At 52.6% G+C, this 20,069-nt stretch overlaps 2 protein-coding genes across 3 annotated transcripts in view; one reads left to right on the forward strand and one right to left on the reverse strand.

Moving 5' to 3' along the window:
* Positions 1-476: 476 nt before the first annotated feature.
* Positions 477-10,273, forward strand: Sh2d7 (SH2 domain containing 7). Its single transcript, XM_004628880.3, has 6 exons — positions 477-643; positions 1,770-1,859; positions 5,071-5,236; positions 5,600-5,812; positions 6,981-7,631; positions 9,323-10,273. The coding sequence occupies exons 1-6, from the start codon at positions 477-479 to the stop codon at positions 9,371-9,373; spliced, it is 1,338 nt and encodes a 445-aa protein (XP_004628937.3). The 3' UTR covers positions 9,374-10,273.
* Positions 10,274-10,706: 433 nt separating this feature from the next.
* Positions 10,707-20,069, reverse strand: part of Cib2 (calcium and integrin binding family member 2) — a 13,472-nt gene continuing 4,109 nt past the window's right edge. Inside the window, exons 2-6 of one of the 2 annotated variants that reach the window (XM_004628693.2) lie at positions 19,296-19,330; positions 14,758-14,869; positions 13,843-13,990; positions 11,559-11,754; positions 10,707-11,200 (exon numbers count right to left, since the gene is read on the reverse strand). In XM_004628693.2, the coding sequence (XP_004628750.1) occupies positions 11,179-11,200; positions 11,559-11,754; positions 13,843-13,990; positions 14,758-14,869; positions 19,296-19,330 (513 nt within the window). In that variant the 3' untranslated portion in view covers positions 10,707-11,178. The remainder of the gene's footprint in view (positions 11,201-11,558; positions 11,755-13,842; positions 13,991-14,757; positions 14,870-19,295; positions 19,331-20,069) is intronic. The other variant, XM_023712687.1, reaches the window with a different exon arrangement.

Genomic DNA, 20,069 nt, shown 5'->3' on the forward strand with positions numbered 1-20,069 from the left:
CCCAGATTTACACAGCCTAAGATGGCCTCAGTGAGTCTCAAGTGGAAAGAGGAATGAACCAGCTCAGAACATCCCCACCAAAATGCCTCGGTAAGGGGGGATGTGTGGAGTCCATAACCATGCTTTGGCAGTAGGTAGTAGGTACAGTGCTACAGGCTACAGCCACAGTCTGGCTTTGTGCTACAATAAGACCAGAGGTTGAAGAGAAAGCCAGACCTACTAAGGCAGCTCAGCTACTGGCCAGGAAAGTGAGGTGGCCTCCTCCCATCTTGTGCTGCTGCTATGTCCCCACCAGGGGCTCCAGCCAGCCCATGTCCCCACCCCAAAGCATCAGGAAGACTCAGCTGCCAGCCCTGAGGTGATAATGGGCTCCTAAGGCTGTGGCACGGGGAGGGCATGGCCCAGGCAAATGAGCTGCCGTGCAGATATACAGGCAGCAGCTGCTGGGCTATGCCTCTGCATCTGTTCTTACCAGAATGGAGGGCAGCCTGGAGCAGCCTGGCCCAGAAAGGGGACCTGGGGACAGCCAGGCCCTCGCTGAGCTCCAGGAGCTGGCCCTGAAATGGTTCATGGAGACACAGGCCCCTTCCATCCTGCAGAACGGGACACTGCCCCCTTGGTTTCATGGATTCGTCACCCGCAAGTAAGGCTGCTATTCCCAGGGCCAGCATGGTCCACAGACTAAGGGGGCTGAGACCCTGGCTGGGGACCCCAGGATGGCTAGTCCTGTCCTTTCCCAATACTAGATGGGCTGGGGGAGGCACTGATCAGGGAGCAGACAGCAGGCATTGTATCCTCAGGGACAACTCCTATGGGCAGGGTGGGGACTGCACCTGCCCTCCATGGGTCCGGGGTAGCTGGGCTGCCATACTGTCCAAGGACAAAAAAAGACTGGGTAGGGGCATCCAGATCAGCTCTGAAAACCCTGATGAACAATGAGGGGGTCACATCATTCATCACCCAGTGAGATACTGCTTGAAAATGGGCTAAGAGCATCATCACAGAGGGGACCGTCCCAGAAAATGTGGATGTTCTCTTGCCCAGGGTTAAGGGCCAAGCTGCAGGGTTTGCTTTTTTAGCGGGGTGGGCCTTCCACCTGCCAAAGCACTAGAGGAAGAATAAGGAACACAGCCAGTCATAGGGCCCAGCACCACACAGGCACAGGCCAGGGCTAGCTCTGGACAGCCATGTGTGACAACTTCGGCACTATGCTCAGGGGGGACCAAAGCCTGACTCCACACTCTGCTAGCCCAACCTGGGAATGCTGAATAATTTTTTGAGCAAGAGCCCACATATTTGTTGGGCATCAGCCCTGCAAGGGACATCTCTGGTGTTGTGTAGAGGGGACATTGGATTCAGTGCTTGATGAGCAAGTATCTGGCCCATGACCTTACCAGCCAGAGTACAACTGGAATTTCCCACAGTGATTCCAAAATTCTTTGCACGAGCTAGAATTATCTGTAGTTGCACAGGAGTCCCTGGGAAGGGATTTCCCCAACCTAAAAGGACAGCCAGTATTTGGATTCATTCTTGTTCCATAGCCATCAAGTATAAAGTGGGAGCTGGGGGAAGGTGCTCAGAGGATACAGATTGAGCCATAAGAGGCCACAGATCCTGTCACAATAGAGGGCAAGGCAGCCTCTGGCAGGGTTGATGAGCTGTCAGTGTTGGGTCTGAGCTGAGGGTATGGCTGGGGGTTGACAAGCCTAAACTGGGTAGCAACCTACTGTGGGGTCCAGGCCCCAGCTAACAGCATGTTCCCTGCCCAGGCAGACAGAGCAACTGCTGTGTGACAAAGCTCTTGGGTCCTTCCTCATTCGCCTCAGTGACCGGGCTGCCGGCTACATCCTGTCCTACAGGTAAGAGCGTACAGCATACAGCCTGCAGGTGCCAGAGGACCTGCAGCCTGGAGCAGGGCTGTCCCTGAGTGCCTCCCCTCACTCCCTTCTGTATCGCCACCTGCATAACAGGCCCCTCTGATCAGCACTGCCACATGCTAGGGCTGAAGTTGAGGCCATTGCAGAGTGAGTGGGGGCCAGAAGGACAAGGCTCAGCAGGTGGGCTTGGAGCCTGTGGCCAAGAAGGAAGAGCAGCAGTTTGCTAGCAGGAGGGAGGTGTAGCTGGGGTGAAAGTTGATGAACCTCATGTGCACAAGTACGGAAGCCTCAGGGACAGGGATCAGGGGAACCACAAGTCCCTAGGTGCAGCAAGACACAGGGTTCCCTCCAGAGCAGTGCCTGGAAAGAAGGGAAGCCAGCTCAGATTCTGACAAAGGCCACAGGCGATGAGGGTCAACCTGGTCACACTTCCATCTCACTGGGTCCTCCAGGAATCTGGTAAAAGGAGGCCTAGAGATGAGGGACAGAAGGGACCCGTGCCATCAGCTGGGTGTGAGAGGCTAAGGTAGAGGCTAAGGTACTATAATAGGGACAGGGGGCCAACAGAAAGTCACAAACAAAAAAGCTGATCCTGGCCAGGGGTAACTGGATCAGGAAGCCAAAGGGCTAAGGTGGCCCTAGGCCAGACTTCAGGGTAAAAGGCTCAGATTCTGATTCAGAATCATTGCAGAGGCTTCTCCAGCTCAAATCTTGACCTTGAGTATGTTTCCTTGCTTCCCTATGCCTTGTAGTCTCTTCTGCAGAATGGGAATACTATAGAACCTACCTCTGATGACTAATGTATTTAGGGATGAACATTTTAGGACTAGACAAATGTCAATCATTATCCAAATAGTTACTTTTTCTATGAGCCAGACACAATGCTAGACACTTGGAAATACAGTATGTGAGCAGTTTTAAAATACTTAAAAGGCTTTCAGCATCGGGATTTTTAAGTGGCTTTTTTGTTTGTTTGTTTTTGTTGTTTCTTTGTTGGGCTTTTTTCCTCTCTAAATGAGATTTTAGGCAACTTATTAAAGACAGTGGAATGGGGTTGGTCAAAGAAATAGAAATGAAAAATGGAAGAGAAGGGAGCCCAGAAAGAGTCCAACATACCTGTCCCCAGATACACAGCAGGGTCACTGCCACACTTCCCACCTTTCCAGTCGTGGGCCTACCAACAACTGGATATCCAAGTGGGGGAAAAAAAGGCTACTGCTCATACCATGTGCACAAATTAATTCTAGAGAGACTGCAGATCCAAGAGAGAAAAGCAAAGCAATAACATTTCTAGGGTGGTGATGTAGCTCAGCAGCGCAGCACCTGCTTGCAAGAATCCTGAGTTCAATTCCTGGTTAAAAAAAAAAAAAAAATTCTTGAAGAAAAGATTGGGGGCTTCAAGATAACTCAGCACACTAAGCGCCTGCTTAGGCAAGCACAGGGACTGGGGTTCAATCCCCAGCACCACATGCCATGCTGGCCCTGCCCCCTGGCACGCTGAGCCAGCCACCGAGACTGGGCATGGCAGCACACACCTATAATCCCAGAGCTGAGGAAGCTGAAAACAGGAGGATCACGATGAGTCTCAGCTGCGTAGCAAGACCCTGTACCAGATACAAAAAAAGAAAATGAGGGAAATATCTTCATAAGTAAATAAAAATGCCTATGAGAATGCAGTAAGTAAAGATTACTTAAAATACATTTGATTTCCTTAAAATAATTTTTGATAAACAAAAGATGATATTAAGGGATGAAACAGTTGAGGCAGAATTTTAAAGAAGTTCTGTATTACAATACATACATCTAAAGAATAACTCATATCCAGAATATAGGAAGAATGCCTACAGATAAGAAAAAAAATACAATCCAAATAAAAGCAGAAGACTTGAGGGGCTGGTGAGATGGCTTAGTGGTCTAAAGCACCTACTTAGAACAAGCTTAGCAAAGCACATGGACGGTGGTTCAATCCCCCAGCACCACATGCCAGCCAGCCCCGCCCCCTGGTGGGCTGAGCTGGCCACACACACACACACACACACACACACACTAAAATAAATAAATTAAAAAAAAAAAGCAGAAGACTTGAAACAGCACTTCACTCAACAGAAATATTCAAAGGCCTATAGATGTATGAAGAAAACTAATAATAATAAACAGCTAAAATGGAAAGACAGATATCATCAAGTAGTTGGTGGGGCTGAGGAAGAAAGGAGCACTCACAAGAATTTTAGGAAATGATTTAGCCTAGTCTATCCAAGCTGTACTGCCTCTGACTTAACAGCTCTAGGCCTTGGTTTGGTCTAAACAGAAGTGAGTCTACATATTCACCCGAACAGCATTCATAGCAGCTGTTTATAGCCTCAATGCCCATGCACAGAACTTACAGATTGTGGGTTGTTTTTTTTTTTTTGTTGTTGTTGTTGTTGTTGTTGTTGTTGTTGTTTTTCTCATTAAATGGAACACTGAATCCTGTATTATGTGACAAGAAAAGAGAAACTAACTGTACATGAACATCAATCGATTGTTCAGACAAGTTGAGTGAAAGAAGCTCGATACAAAATTGGGTACAATTTCAATTCACATGAAGTTCCATAAAGCGTGAAACTGATGAAGGTGATTAGGCTACATGGCAGCTCCCGAAGGGCTGGGCTGGGCTGGGTCATCTAGGCTGGAAGGATTTATATCGAGGAGCACTCAGGCATGGAGTGGGCAGGCCGCGTGTTTTATGGTGTTTGTGCTTCCCGTGTATCAGTTATTCTCTCACAAAAGACGATGCAAGGGTGAAGGTCGGGGTGGAACCCCACCGTTTCAGCAGGGTGGGGGTAAATGAGGCTGAGTTGTGAACACACAGGGTCACATTTTGGCTTCCTTTAAAATTATGAGATTTAGCTCACCATGGTTTTCTGGTATTAATTTTGGTCTTCTAAATACAACTGAGGGATTCTGAAGGTGAGTTTTTTCACCAGCCTCACCCTGGCCGGCCCTCCCTCTTGATTCCATTAGAGCAGGCTCAGGTCTTTCCAGGCTCCAGAGCCCCGTAGGGTGAAACTCTCCTGAGCTCACCAGGGACACTTGGTGTCCAAGAGAGGAGGGGCCCAGATGGCTGCTTATGTCCTGGGTGCAGAGCTGAGTCTCCTCCTGCTCCAGGATGACCTAGGGCTCAGTCCCTAGGCCACATGTACTTGTGTTGCAGGGGTAGCGATCGCTGCAGGCATTTTATCATCAACCAACTCAGAAACCGTCGCTACCTGGTCGCTGGGGACACCCTGAGCCATGGCACCCTGGCTGAGCTGGTGCGCCATTACCAGGAAGTGCAGCTGGAGCCCTTTGGGGAGACACTGGCAGCTGCCTGCCCCCGGGTAGGTTCCCCTCATCTCCTTGTTGGGTGGGGAGCCCAGGCAGGGACATCCTTTGCTCACTATCTGCTCCCCCTGGGTACTCAGGTGGGTACAGGGTCCCTATTTGAAAAGGGGACTTGGGGGGGAACTACCCGCTGGGGCCCCCCCTCCTGTCCCTCTCTCAGGACAGAAGCTTTCTTTCCCTCAATAAATATATTCTGCTCATAAAAAAAAAAAAAAAAAGAAAGGGGGACTTATAACATCTTCCCTGAAGTCAGGGGTCAGGTAGGGATATCTCATTACCTGGGAAACCATCCTTGGGAGGTTGCTGGAGGCCATTGAAAAATATGTGACCTTGAACCTGTTGTGTGCCCACTGCCCCAGCCAGAGGACCACGATCTATATGATGCTATCACCCTGGGCATCCACCAGACCAACCTGGGCCTTGACAACCAGCCAGCAGCAACATCCCCCACCATGGTACCTGACAAGGCTGCCAGCTCCCATGTCCCTGGGAAGGCCCGGGGCTCCTTCCTACACACAAACAAGATCCTAGACATAGGTCCCTGGGACCTGGCCAAAGAGGACAGCACTGAGGTAAGATTTGAGGCGAGGGAGGGCTGCCAGAATGGAGATATAGGTGCTATGCCTGGCTGTCCTTTCAGTCACAGAGTGAGCATCAGGCCAGAGACGCAGCCTCAGCCAGAAGCACTGGCAGCCAATCGTGTCATGCCTGACCCTGTTTTGCCAGATGTGTGTCACACCTGGATTCAAGTATTTTGGGGCTGTGTAACTCTGAGCCACCCACACAATCCCTCTGAATCTCAGTTTACTATTTCTGATCTTCTTGGAGGCATGAATGAGAGAATAGATGTGAAAAGCCCGGATGTGAAAAGCCCAGTGAACGGCCAAGTGGGGTACCCAGGGATCAGTACCGCTCCCCTCAGCACCCTACAGGATGGTCTGAGAGCACCTCCTCAATATCTGCCAAAACTTCTCCACTTAGAATACTTTCTAGACGCTTCCCCAAGACCGTGGGAGCCCCAGCAAGTGTGCACACCCTCCCCATCCTCACTGAAGGCTGCCTTGGCTTCCAGGTCCTCCCTGAAGTTGCCCAGCTTCTCTCATGCCAGGCCTTGGGGTACCCTTGGCTTGGCACACTGTTCCCATCTACCTGCTCACACTCTCAAAACCTTCCACCTCTCCATATTTCCTTCCTTAGAAAGGCCACTTAACACTTCAGCAAACATTCTCCTCCCCCATCACTCTCTCTGGCCCATTCTCAACACTGACTATGACCTGATGCCACCTGTGACCCATCAGCATGTAGTAATCACACCCTACTCTACCATACGATGGAGCCAGATTCTATGTAAACTCCCAAGTGTTGGCCTTGCTCACCACGGGGTTCTCAGCACCCAACACTGTAAAATAGCTGGTAGTTCCCCTATATACTTAGATGTAGCTACAAGCAATGAACTGGGTGGCAGGAGGAAGCTGGGCACTAAGTGGGAGTTCAGAGGCTCCCAAGGACTTATAAACCACAGAGGCTGGAAGAGCAGGGTGGGGCAAGGTTGGGAGACCCAAGTCCTTGAACACCAAGGTAAGGTCCATGCTGAGTCTCAGAGTACAAGGGCTGGCGCAGATCCTGGTACCATTCCCACCCTTGCCTTTAACAGTTGGGTAAATCTAAGAGACACCAGCTGACCTGAGAACATCTCTACAGTGGATGTCCCTAAGATAGTCTCTGTCTCTCTCTCCTTAGGCCCACAGCAGGATGCCCCTCCTCCCTGAGAGGAGTGCCACCCTCCTGGATAAGTCTTCTGCCAGCCCCAGTGACCTCATCTATGCAGACCTGAGGAAGACAAGTCAGCCACGTGTGGGCCTGGAGCCAGCCATGTCCAGCCAGACCTGTCCCCGGGGCAGGGAGGCCCTGAAGAGACTCTTGGATGGAGCTCAGGACAGACCTGATGACCTGGGGCCTGCCCTCTCAGGGCTGAACCTTGACCAGGGCCCTAAAACACCTCCCATCTCCCGGGGGCCACTCCTACCTCCCAGCTCTGAAACCCAGGGATCCTGGGCTACTACAAGGAGGCAGGAGTTTCTACAACTGAGTCATGAGGCTCTGCTCTGCTCCCAGGGCAGCTTCACTGTTGCCTCAAATCTCACTGGGATGAGAGTTCTCCTGCAGGAGGCCCACAGTACAGATGACCAGGAGGATAGGACCTACGAGCAGATCCCGGCCTGCCAAGGCGGCCCAGCTAGGCTTCCACTTCCGGGGGCCAGTCCTGTGTACAGCACACTGTCGGAGCCCATGAACAATGGCTACAAGAGGATCTCAGGGCTCCCAGAGCCAGGCAACCCCTACGAGCAAATCCCAGCAGCCAGGAGCAAGGAGCCTGAACGGACACATAAGGTGTGCTCTGTGGGCAGGGGGACTGCTGACCCTGGGGGCATCTCAGACATGGGCAGGTTTGGTCAACATCTCTGCCCATCAGACATATCCAGACTTTCCAGCCCTGCATCTGCCTGTAGAGGTGAGGGGGGAGCAGCTACTAGATTTGGTATAAGAAGCGGGTTTTGGGATCCACAGCTTTTTTTGCAGCAGATGGGCTTCTGGTCTTCTCTCAGTCTCTGAAAGGGTCTTAGAGCCTCAGAAAGGAAGAGGAGCCCTTCACCTTAATTATGGTCAACCTCCCCACTGTGCTTATAACTATGGGTAGAACATTTTCCCCATAATTACCAAGAGAAAACATAGAGCATCCAGTTAAATTTCAGATAAACAAGTACTTTTTGTCGTACATCTCAAATGCTGCAATTTGTTCTTTTTTTTTTATGTATTTGGTTATTGCAGGGTTTCACTCACTATGCAGCTCGGACTCATAGTGATCCTCTGCTTGACAGCCTCCCCAGCACTGGGATTACAGGCATGTACCACCACACCATGACTCTGCTCAGCTCAACCTGCCCTAGAGGCGGGGGACAGCGTGGCTTGTGGTACTGGGGACTGAACAGCAGTCCCTGCACTTGCCTAAGTAGTCCACTGAGCTACCTCACCAGCCCCTGCAATTTGTTCTTGGCTTGTCCGAAAATCAAATGGAGCAAGGCAGCCTGTGTTCCTCACTGGAGACCCTCCTCATGACCCTGTTTCCATCTCTGAAATGGGTTGCTACCTCTGGATGTGTCCTGAGGCTATTGTGTAGGGAATAGGGCCAGGCATTCTGTCACATTCTGGGCTTAGCAATGAATAGGTTTATCATCTCTGAGGATTTCTGAGAAGACAGTGAGCAGGGGTCAGGAAGGCACAGGGAGGTCCAGGTGGTGCTGGCCAGGATTCACAGGAAGCAGGGACCCCACTCCTTACTCTGCCTGCACCTGGACAACAACGGCACTGAGAGGCCACCCCCCACTGGCAGAGCTTTGGTCTAGGGCACTCAAAACCTCTGTGCCTGACCAAGCAGTGACAGCCTCCCAGGTGTGAGGCCTCTGGAGGAAGCTCACCAACTTCCTGTTCAGGCTACACTTTGGCTACACTCGCACACAGCAGTCCAATCACACCCTAGAGTCCAATCTTCTCACAACCAGAGTCCTTTAAGGACCTCAGAAGCCACATCCTAGCCTGTGCTTCCCTAGAAGCAGCACCATCTCCTGTCCCAAATACAGTGGCCCAGAGTACACTCTTGGCCTCCAGCTAGGGTGGTGAGTTCTAGAGTTAGGGGAGACCAGGGCCCTGCAAGGAGGTCAGGTGAGGCGCACTGTCACTTTCTATTTCTTCTTTTGTATGTGTATTGGGCTTTTTTGAGACAAGGTCTTGATATGTAGTCCAGGCTGGCCTTTGAACTTGCAGTGATCCTCTTGCCTCAGTCTCCTGAGTGCTGGGATTACTGGCTTCTTCTTCTCACGCTCTTCCTTCTCCACTCCCTTTGTAGCCAGATGAGGGAGAATTCTTCCTGCTAATCTGGAGTGTGAGGTAGAGTTTCAGACACTGGGAAAGGCTTGAGAGAGTAGTCACAAATATTCCAGCCCAACCTCATATCCTAGGCGTGGGTCCCCTGCCAGGCCAATGCCCAAAGCCCCTAACTCCAAGTTTCTCTCTCTCTCCTGCAGCCTGACAAGCTCCGGAGGCTCTTCTTTGCAGACAAGAAGCACAGATTCTGAAGAGGGCTTGGCCTCAGGGATCTCTGGCCCTTACGCTATGCTTGGGTCATCTAAGCCCTTCACTCACTTGAAGGTACCCTGGAATCCTCAACCCAACAAACCATGTGGACCAAGCTCAAAGATGCAACGTGGGTTCCTGCCTGGAGAGACCTCTCCAACCTGTGTGCCTACGTGTCCTGCTCCCTGGTGTCTCCCAAGCATACAGAGGACAGAAAAGGCTGAAGAGAGGGACTATACTGGGGTCAGCATACTACTTTCCAGAAGACGTGTCAAGACTGGGGATGGGAGCTCACTGAGGAGTGCCAGGCCTGGGCTGGGACAGACGCCTTCCTAATGGACAAAGGACATTGTGCAGTTTCCTGGCTCAGGATCCAGAAAGGAAGATGGGCAAGAGCTGCATCCTTTCTTCTGTCCCATAGAAGGGACACAGCAGCAAGGCCTGGCCTTGAAGCTACAGCTTGATCTCAGAACAGCCCAGGGGCCTACCACCCACTCACAAGCTCCTCCTGGCTTCCCTCCTCCCAGCCTGAGACACAGCTGGACAAATCCAGATGCTCCTAGCCCAAGCCCTTCATGCTATAGATAGAGAAACCATACCCCTTGGTGCAGGTGCACTGGTTTGGGACCATACTGCTAAGCAAAAGCCCTCTAGAAAGGTTCCTCATTCCAGGGCTAGTCGGGAACATAGCAGTGGTGCCATCTGCAGCCTTCCAGAGAATGCTGGGTACCATCCTTGTGTGGTCAGGCCACCTGGGTCAGCCCTCTGCCTCTAGCCAGTCTGACCAGGAGCCTAGCCCCACCTGGTAGCTTTGTTCCAGGGAGCTGAGGACTCCTGCCGGGCAAAGCTCTAGACAAGGCTCAGTTTTCCTGCTCCCACCACTCTCTCAGGCCATGCTGGCTCTGCCTGGGATCCTTCCTATTTTGTCCCTTGCCCCCCTTGCCCACATGTCCCCACCTCTATAAGGGTGACAACTAGGGGCAGTGGCCAGAACTGACATCTCCAGACAGATTACAGGTATTCTCCTTCCTGTCCTATCCTGGGAACAATTCACTTGGAGCACAGTTAATTGTGCCTGGCTATGCAACTTCTCCCTCCAAAAATCAGGGTCCTGAGAGTCCCTACCTCCTGAGGGTGGGAGGATCAAGATGGATGTCTCTTCCCAGGGCATCATGCTGAAACCAAAGCTAGTGCCTGGAGACACAGAGCTTAACCTTGCACCAGGGAGCTGTGCCCATGTGGATTATAGCAACCAGAAACATAGGTGTCACGAGTCATTTCTGAAGTCAGCAGACACAGAGGGTATAGGACACAGTGTTTACTACAGTTCACAAATCTATGGTCAGCACACGCCAGCCAATTTGGCCTGGGAGGAACTCACACACCAGGAAGAGACAAGGATGGAGCCCTTTAGACGGCTGATCACACCCTTCTGCCTTAGAAAGGGTGGAAGGTGGCAAGGTGCAGCCTGGGATTGGGGGTAAAATTGCATAGCTTGTTAAAACCCTGACCTCTTTGTTCCCCCTGCTTCTCACTGGACAACTGGGGAGTCTGCCTAGAACACAGACAACTGAGATCCTATCACCTCCCCTTAGGTTTCGTGCCTTTTCCTCCCAGGAGGACAGGAGACCCACAGAGGGACCAGAGGCCCTGGGCTGAATCACATCACACCCTCTTCCCTGGTTAAAGTTATCTTTTGATGTTGATGGTGTAAACCCAGGGCCACAGCTCTTCTCCTGAGTGGCTGGGGCCACAGCCCTGCAGACAGCATTAAAGATGGTAGGCTTCCAGGCCCTCCACAGGGTCCTCAGATACGGATGTGGAAAGTACTGGAAAGACAGAAAGGCCAAGGGGGTGAGAGGCCACCATGGGCCAGGAAGAGCCTCCTAGGCAAGAACTAACCCAGCCCCAGCCAGTCTGGCTTTAGGGAAGCCACCCAGAGGGGCCATTAAGCACCCCAAGAAGGGAAGCCAGAGGAACTATGGCCCCTGGCAACTCCAGCCTCCAGTCATAATCAGGAACCTCTAGGGTCCTCATCCTTTCCATGAGAGCCTGGCCCTCCAAGGGCCCTGCGTGTGACCTCCTGCCCTGTGCACACCACCCATACTGCCCACTGTCCCCTGAGATGGGCTGCCCTCTGATCATGGCTTCCTGGCATACCCTGCCTGAGCCCTAGGCTGGCAGTACCTGAGGAAGTCAGGGGCCTTGGCGATCATGTCCTCAAAGTCAGCAAAGCCCAGTTTGCCATCACCATCCAGGTCAGCCTCCTCGATGACCTTGTCACACACCAGCACCACCTCATCCTCATCCAGCTCCGATTTGGTGAGCCGTGCCAGAGTCAATTCCAGGTCCTCTTTGCAGATGAAGTTGTCAGTGTTGAAGTCTGCAGGCCCAAAGGGAGGTGCCAGTAGAGATATTCAATCTAGGGCTGGGTCCCCCAGTACCCCAAGGAGTCCTGCCCTGTGCTACCTTTGTATCTGGTCGGTGACATTGACTCTGCACCACCCCCTGGCATTCCCAGGAAATCTTCAGGCACACTCCAGGGACCCTGGGGACCAAGAGAGTTCACCCACAGGCATATCTTCAATAACCACGGTTGACACACCAGTATTCAGAGCACCTACAAACCCCAAGAGTGTGTATACAACAATAGCCTAAAGCTGGGAACCTTGGACCCCTGGCCTGACCCCAGTGAACTTCTAGAGTGAAAAACGCCAAGGCCCAAATTCTAAGCCAAGTGGCTGAGTCAAGGGCAGAGAGGCAGTGGGGACTCTGCCTGGGGTCTATTGGACTGAGTCACGTTCCCTGAGTGGAACCATGACACAGAAGGGCCTGAAGTCACACACCTGCAGCTAATTAATACACACATCACATTGTCCACAGTGCATACACGCAATTCCATCTATCAGTTAAAAAGAAAAAAGTCATGATGGGAGAAGCAGAAGTTCCTCAGAGAGGGCACACAACTGGCTCTGTACACACAGAGCAGAGAGCATGGTTTCATTCTACTGGGCTGAAGGCCGCACTACCATCTCAAGCAGAGCAGAGAGGATCACGGACCGAAGCATGTATACCAGGCTCATCACAGCAAGCTCTGATGCCTTTCCCACCACGCTCAGCTGAAAAACCAGATTTCTGCACAAGCTCTCCTGCATCAGGCCTCCTCCAGCAACAGCACCCCCCAGGAGCAGCTTCTAGATATAAGGACCCCTTTGTTGTGCTCCTCTGCCCGCTAGGCTGAGAGATGTGAATGGTGGCGATAAAGATGGTAACTGCTATGTGAGCACTGTGTGTCCTTGCTCATTTAACTGCTCTAGGGACAGGACCTGCTGAGGTCAGAGCCTCAGTCCACGCTGGACCTGAGCATCGGAGGGTGCCCAGTACCACCCACCCATCTCAGCGCTAGCTGTGAAGACCTCTGAGACAGGTGTGAAATGGGTTCCCCTCTGCCCTTGTAGGCACACAGGAGGGTCTCTGACAGATGGTGGACTGGTTCCTCTGCCTATTTTACATGATGTATCCTGCACTTCCCCTCGGGAATGATAACAGCCTTTCCCCGAAGCACCCCTGGGGCTGAGGCCAAGGGATAATAGAATTCAAGAAGTTCTCAGCATGATCCATGCAGCATGGTTTATGCTGGGTAGACACTCAGGTGCTGGCTTTCTGACATACAAACACAAATGACAAAGCTAAGCCAAAATCCTCTGAAGCAAACATCATAATAAATGTAGATGATAGCCCTGAGGTCACAGCTGCTCAAGGTGCTGAGGCTAGGAGGGTTGGCAGGGCTCCAGAAGGCCCTGTCCTCTCTGAGCTTTGGTATCCATGTCTGAGAGGGGACATCAGGCCCACAGCCTTCACTGGCTGAGCTGAGTGTAAAGTTCCCGCCCTCCCGCTGGAGGAATCACGGCATGCCAGCGCCACCTGTTGGCAGGTGAGAGGCAGGACGAGGACTGGGCCATGAAATGTACTGTCCTGGGGGCCTCTTTGCTGCCTTAACTCTCCACTGGACTAGGCGTCCTTCTGGCTCCCACACTCCACAGGGCCGCATGACTTCTCCATAATATAGCTTCCCTTTCCCAGGAGCCCTGCAGTGCCAGGCCCGAGTGCAAGGCTGGCTCCTAGCTGGGTCCCCACAGCTTAATCCACTCTGGACTCCCCCACTCCATGCCTCTACCTCTCCCATTCCCCTGAGCTCTCACCATCTTGCTTCCTTGGGTCTGCAAGGATGCCCTCTCTGCCATGGATGCCACCTTGTGTCTTCAGGGGACACAGCTCTTCAGACCTAGATCCTAACCCAATGTCACCACATTTGTCTCTTCCTCATACCAACCAAAACTGTCTCCCAGGGTGGTTTGTCCTCATGGCCAGACTTTAACACAGCCACCACTCAGAAGGCAGCTCAGCTTCCTTTCCCTGTCCTTGGACAGCCCTCTGTCCTCAGCACAGGCCCCACACACCGGGCCCTCACCATAGATCTTGAAGGCATAGTTGGCCTTCAGCTCCCGGGGTGCTGATTCACAGAGCACGGAGAACATGTCCACAAAGTCGTTGAAGGTGAGGTTCCCCTCGCCATCCTCAGAGAAGGCCTCCACGATCCTCTCTTTAAAAGGGTTCTCCTGAAGAGGACAACACAGCTGTCACTGTCACTGGGCTGATGAGGCAGTGGGCTTGGAGCCTAAAGCATGCATGGTCTCAGATGCATGGCCCAACCCTCCGCACTTTGGTTTCCCTTCTGCAAAATGGAAACAGTGAGGGCATCTGCTCAGCTGGGTTGTCAGGGACTCCAGGAGCTTAAGCGCATGCAGGTGGGCAACAGCTTGGCAGGGTGAGGAGTCACACGGGGCCTCTGTGTGCTCCCATCATGCCTTCTTGAGGCAGGAGCAAGAATTCATCCTGAAGCAGCATAGAAACATCCCCTCCACAGAAGAAAGTCAACACCCAGGGAGGCAGAGGTGAAAGCGGGGCCATAAAAGGTCAAATACGAGACCCAGATGCACAGCAAGAGACACAGAGTGAGTGCCAGCACCAGGCTTGCGTCCCAAGCCACCTCCTGCCCCTGGAGGCTGAAGATCAACACCCTTCTCTGATGCCCCATGACTTGAGCCCATTCTGCCAGCCTCCCTCCTCCCTACTTGCCAGCGCTTAGCCAGCTCACTGTGAGTCAAGTTCAGGCAACCCAGAAACTCAAGGACAAAGCCTGTGGCTCCTGTCCTTGGGCACTGCCCCTCTCCACACCATGAGCCTGGTCCCACGGAGAGGTGGAGAAGTCCAGACATCTGCCCAGTGCCACATAACCACAAAGAGAGGAGCTCAGGGCTGCCTGATGCTGCCCACCCTGGGTGCAGATGCCCATCCCCTGCCCACCCGTAAGGCATGCACATACCCGGAGTTCTGGCATCTGGATGATCAGGCTCATGGGCACATGGACGATGGGGCTCTTCCTGTAATCCATGGGCACCAGGTTGGGGGCCAGCTCATAGAACCTCGCGTGCAGCCTTGGGGAGCAGAGGTAAGGCATGAGGGCCAGCCACCCTGTCTCCTGGTGCTCCCCAACACCTGCTCTGACCCAGCTCTAAAAGCCAACCTCAATAGGACCAGGTGAGGGCCAAGAGGGTACCAACAACCTTGCTCATAGGAGGTGGCGCTGGCAGGGAGGGGGGCTCTGCCCAGAGCCCTGTGCTGACAGAGACAGTGCCCAGCCTCACTGTTTCCACTGCCACCTTCTGGGCCTGTACCTCAGTCTTTCCACTCTTTCCTCTGAGCTTCAGGACCTGAAACAGGCTATTTAACCTGCTCCCACTCACTGTGCACACACATGCACCACCGTTCACAGCTTAGCAAACCAAGGTCCAAGAGGTTTAGGGTGATTTGTCTAAGGCCACACAAATGTGCCCCTTCCACTAAGTTCAAGAAGACTTACATAGTTGTCCTATCCTAACATCCAGGACCAGAAATGCTTGCATTACTTGAACTGCTTGAGCATTGGGTAAGGTGTGAAAACCTCTAAGTTTATTTTAGAAAGTCAATAGTAGCCCCATGGCAGACCCAGTGGGTGGCATCTAGAATGAACCACACACACCTGCACACCTACATGCAAAAGTCTTCAAAAATAACATTCCCAAAAGTCACCTTTAATATTCTAAAAGAATAATGTTACCAGGACTCATTAGGAGGGCTTTTTTTGTTTTGTTTTATTTTGTACGAGGAATCAAACTCAGGACCTTGCGCTTGCCAAGCAGGGGCTTGTGCCACTGAGCTATATTCCCAGCCCCCACTAGGGTGTGTGTTTGTTTTTGTACTGGGAACTGAAATCAGGACCTTGTGCTTGCCAGACAGGTGCTAAGCTATATCCTTAGTCCCCTCACTAGGGTTTTTGTCAGGATGCAAGGATGGCTCTATATTTAGAAATCTGTGGACTATAAATCATGTTCATAGGCAAAAACCTTTCATCAATTAAATCCATATATGACCGTACAGCTAAACAGACACCCAGAAAAATGCTTGACAAGTTGGGAGGCTAATTTCATTCATGATTTTTTTACCTACTTCTGACTTATTTTTTGGGTTTTTCATTTTTTGGTGCTGTTGGTGGAACACAAGGCCTCATATGTGCAAAACATGCTCTCTACCACTGAGCTATATCCCTAGCTCCAATGTTTCTTTTTCTTTTCTCCTGTATTTTAGGAAACGGTCTACAAGGTGTTCAGGGTCTCACTACTAGATTATACTTGCAGTGATCTGCCTGTTTACAGCCTCCCAAGAGCTGGGATTATAGGCGCACACCACTTCGTCCAGTCTCAATTGCCATCTCCGGGCACCCCTGGGGCGGGGCTGACCCGGCAGGTCCAGGGACCAAACCCAGGCCCCTGTGCCTGCTTGCAGGCACTTTAGTCTGCTGAGCTATTTGGCTGGCCCTCACAGAGTATTTAAAAAATAATTAACCAGTTGTGGTGACAAGGGCCTGGAATCCCAGCTACTTGGGAGACAGTAAGGAGGATCAAAAGTTTGAGGCCTGGGGCCGGGGAAATGGCTCAGTAGAATAAGCGCTGCCTTGGCAAGTGCAAGGGTCTGAGTTCAATCCCCGGTTCCGCAAAAAAAAAAAAAAAAAAAAAGTTTGAGGCCAGCCTGGGCAATTTAGTGAAAACCAGTCTCAAAATAAAAGATAAAAAAGGGCTGGGTTTCAGTATGAGGTCCTGGGTTCAGTCCCTAGAACAACAACAACAACAACAACAATAATAATAATAATAATGCTTATTTAGCCATGTGGGAGCTTACAGCAGCTGCTGCTGCAGAGGTCAGTTCTAATGAGCCCTAACTGGCCAGCTGCATTTACTTATAGAGCTTTGGGACCTATAGACAGCTGAGGTTCAGGCTCCTGGGTTAGCAGCTCAATGTGGAGGCCCTGGATACAATCCCTAGCATACCACACACACACACACCTGAAATAAACAATAAGGCAACAACTGGGCAAAGGACAAAGGACTGGGGTGCTAAAGGACTGAGCCTTCCTCTGTCCTAAAGAGACAAGGACTCCTGTCTTATGCATTAAGGAACACAATAGAGTTGGGGCACAGGGAGCTGAAGCCCTGAGCTTTCACTCACAGAAGGAAAGAGGCTAGTGGAGTGGGGGCACATGGGGCTCAGCATCAGGTGAGGGGAGAATGAGCACACTACTTGTGGCTGGCATCACCGACTCATGCTGCTGGGAAGGAGAGCCTCCCACTCAAGTACCCTCTGGCTATCAGGCAGCTGCTGCTTTCCAAAACAGCTGGTGGGAGGGGGCAGGGAGGAGAGTGGACCACTGTGAACAGTAGGCGGGGTGGGGGATCAGTAGTCACGCTTGCTCTGCTGGATCCCAGGAAAGGGACTGAGGAAAGCAAAGCAGTTGAAACAGAGATAGAGTCGTGGGATTCACGCTACATCTCCACAGGGAGGGCTCACCAGGAGCCCTGGTCATCTCTGGGCCACCTCTATGACATCTAACAACACTGTCACTCTGGCCCCTCCAATCACAGGGACCAGGAGTAAACAATGTCAGGCACATTGTGTCTCTACTTACAGTGGGACACCTGAAACATGCTAGGGACTGAGCCAGGGCTAATGCTCCAGGGTGACATGGCAGGGACAGAGCCAGGGTGCCTGCTCTAAGGGCACACAATGGGGACAAGAATCTTCACCTCCTTCCCTACTTGGCCACTTTGTAGAACAAGCCCTGGTTTAGTCCACTGGGTCCTGGTGAAGGCTAACCCAGGGGTACATCTTGAAGGAACCAGTGAGAGAACAGGAAGGGGGTCTGTGGACAGGAGAGGCCATCCAGCTGCCAGGGGTCCTTTACCTCTTAGCCTCAGGCTTGGTTTCGAGCTACAGAGGCCAGGGTGCTGTCTGGTACAGAGTTGGGCAGGCCAGGGCTATAGGAGCCAGGACACCCCTCCCACAGTGCTGCCACCTGCCAATGGGACAGGGATACCCACAAAGGTCAGGCATGGAGGCTTAAGCCCCCCTCATCCTGGGGGCAACCCTGCTGTTCTCTAACTGGGCACACCCTCCCATCCTTCACATAGCCTCCTCAAGCACCTGCCAGGAGCCAACTGGTATCATTAATGCCAAGTGTGGGTAGGGAGGCCCAATTCTGCTCAACAACAAGCCTAGGAGGCACTGGGATCTAAGCCAGTGATGCCCTGGGCTACCCAGACTGTGAGACCACTGTGTGCTGGGGTGCCAGGAGGTGGGGGGCATGGCAAAGTCAAGGCAGAAAAAGTGACCATGATCGACTGGATCCCAAGCAGCAGGAACAGCCCATAAAAAGGTCAGAACATGACTTAAGGAGAGATAGAGCCTGGGGGCATCTGTAACCTAGGGCATGGGGGATGGGCTGCAGCAGAAGACAAGTGTGGCAAAGCTTAGGAAGGTCTGCCCACCAGAGCACCTGGGTGGTGACTATGGGATGTATTCAAGAGCCATCATATCCCTGTGAGGATTTAGCTTACGTCACTAAGCCATAAGCCAAGTCCTAGTCATCAGACATTGAGCAGGGCTCCTGCCTCCATTTCTCAGAAAAGCTGAGACAGGGAGGTCATACCATGTCTGTGGTCATGGAGTTGGGACTTGGAAGTAGAACCCAGGTTCTCCAAGGCCAGGCCTCTGAGGGGGGAAGCAGTATCACCACCGGCCTGAGGACAGGTAGAGTGACAGCCTGGGGAGGCACACGGGCAAGCCAAGCAGAGAGGTCAGGTACACACTGCAGCACAGGGCTTGGGAAGCCACACAGACACTGGCCCAGCCTCCACTGATCTCCAGGAAAACTGAGCACCTGAGGCTTCACTTGCTTTTGATGTCACCCGATAACCTGAGCCAGGGGACCAGTGGAGGCCACAGAGCAGGCTTCCAAATCTGTGATCCCAGCCCTGTCTGGTCCTACAGCTCTGAGACTCCTTTCTTTCCCACTCATGACCACTGCACTGACCCACCAGTGCAGGGCTGCCCCGATGGCTGGACCTCCTAGGAGCAGGACATCAGTGCTGGAGTACAGAAGATAGGGGCTCCCTACAGCAGCTCCCCTCCACACAAGGAAACAGCAAGGGACCTGTCAGCAGCCAGATCTCTGGTCCCTGGTGGTATGACTTGCATGGAGTTTCTGAGCCACATCTGGGGGTGGGGGTAGTAAGGGGATCCTCCTGAGATAATGACATGGTGAGGATTAAATGACCCCAACCTGGAGAGAGGCCAGTATAGAAAGCAGATGCTTCATGCCTGGCAGAAGAGCTGGGAACAGTGGGGAGCTTTGGAGTCTGCACAGCGGCCCAGTACAGCCAAGACCTGTATACAGTGTCCATGCCCTTTCTCAAGGCCAGCTTCTACAGGCAGCCCACGCGGGGTCCCCACCCACCCTGCTGCAACCTCAGCACAAGAAGCCACACTTACTTGAGGATGTCCTTCTTATTGAAGAAGGTGCAGTCCTGTGGAAGGAAAACACACACACAGTGGGCCTGAGGTCCCAGGCCCTGACGTCCTTCCTCAGAGCCCTGGAGCCACAGGGCATCAAGGGACAGTGCTGGAGGGAGCCAGAAGTTACCACAACCCCTGCCCAGAAGCAACTGAGTCTAGGGGACTTTGGGATACCAGGCCAACACACAGTAGGGACTGTGTAAGCCACTGAGTTACATAGTGGGGAGCAAGATGGGGTGCTCACAGGTGGGTATGCTGACTTGAGGGCCAGCAGGATGTGCTGTGGGAGGACAGCAGCTGGACACAGCTCCGGAAGCCCCATGCTGCACAGTCAGAGGCCTCTCCACCTTTGCCCTCCATCACAGCATGAAGGGAGGTGATCTGCTGGGCTGGATTCTGGGCCCGAAGGTACCTATGAGCAGCAGATGACAGCCAGGCAGGCACTGGATACAACCTGGAGCCACTGGACACCAGGGCAACTGGGCTGCACGCTGGGGCAGCCACAGAAGATGCACGGGGCATACAACAGGGCGAGTTCCTATTGAACACCTCCAGCAGGGCTGCAGGGGGCAGTGGTGAAGCAGGCCTGGTGAGCCTATCCTTCCAAGCCCCTGCAGCTCCCTGGGTGCTAGATAAAGGCTCCATGCTGCCATATCTCTTCTCCTTCTCCTTCTCCTTCTCCTTCTCCTTCTCCTTCTCCTTCTCCTTCTCCTTCTCCTTCTCCTTCTCCTTCTCCTTCTCCTTCTCCTT

The sequence above is a fragment of the Octodon degus genome, unplaced genomic scaffold (assembly GCF_000260255.1).
Source record: "Octodon degus isolate 3935 unplaced genomic scaffold, OctDeg1.0 scaffold00026, whole genome shotgun sequence".
NCBI classification, from domain to species: Eukaryota; Metazoa; Chordata; class Mammalia; order Rodentia; family Octodontidae; genus Octodon; species Octodon degus.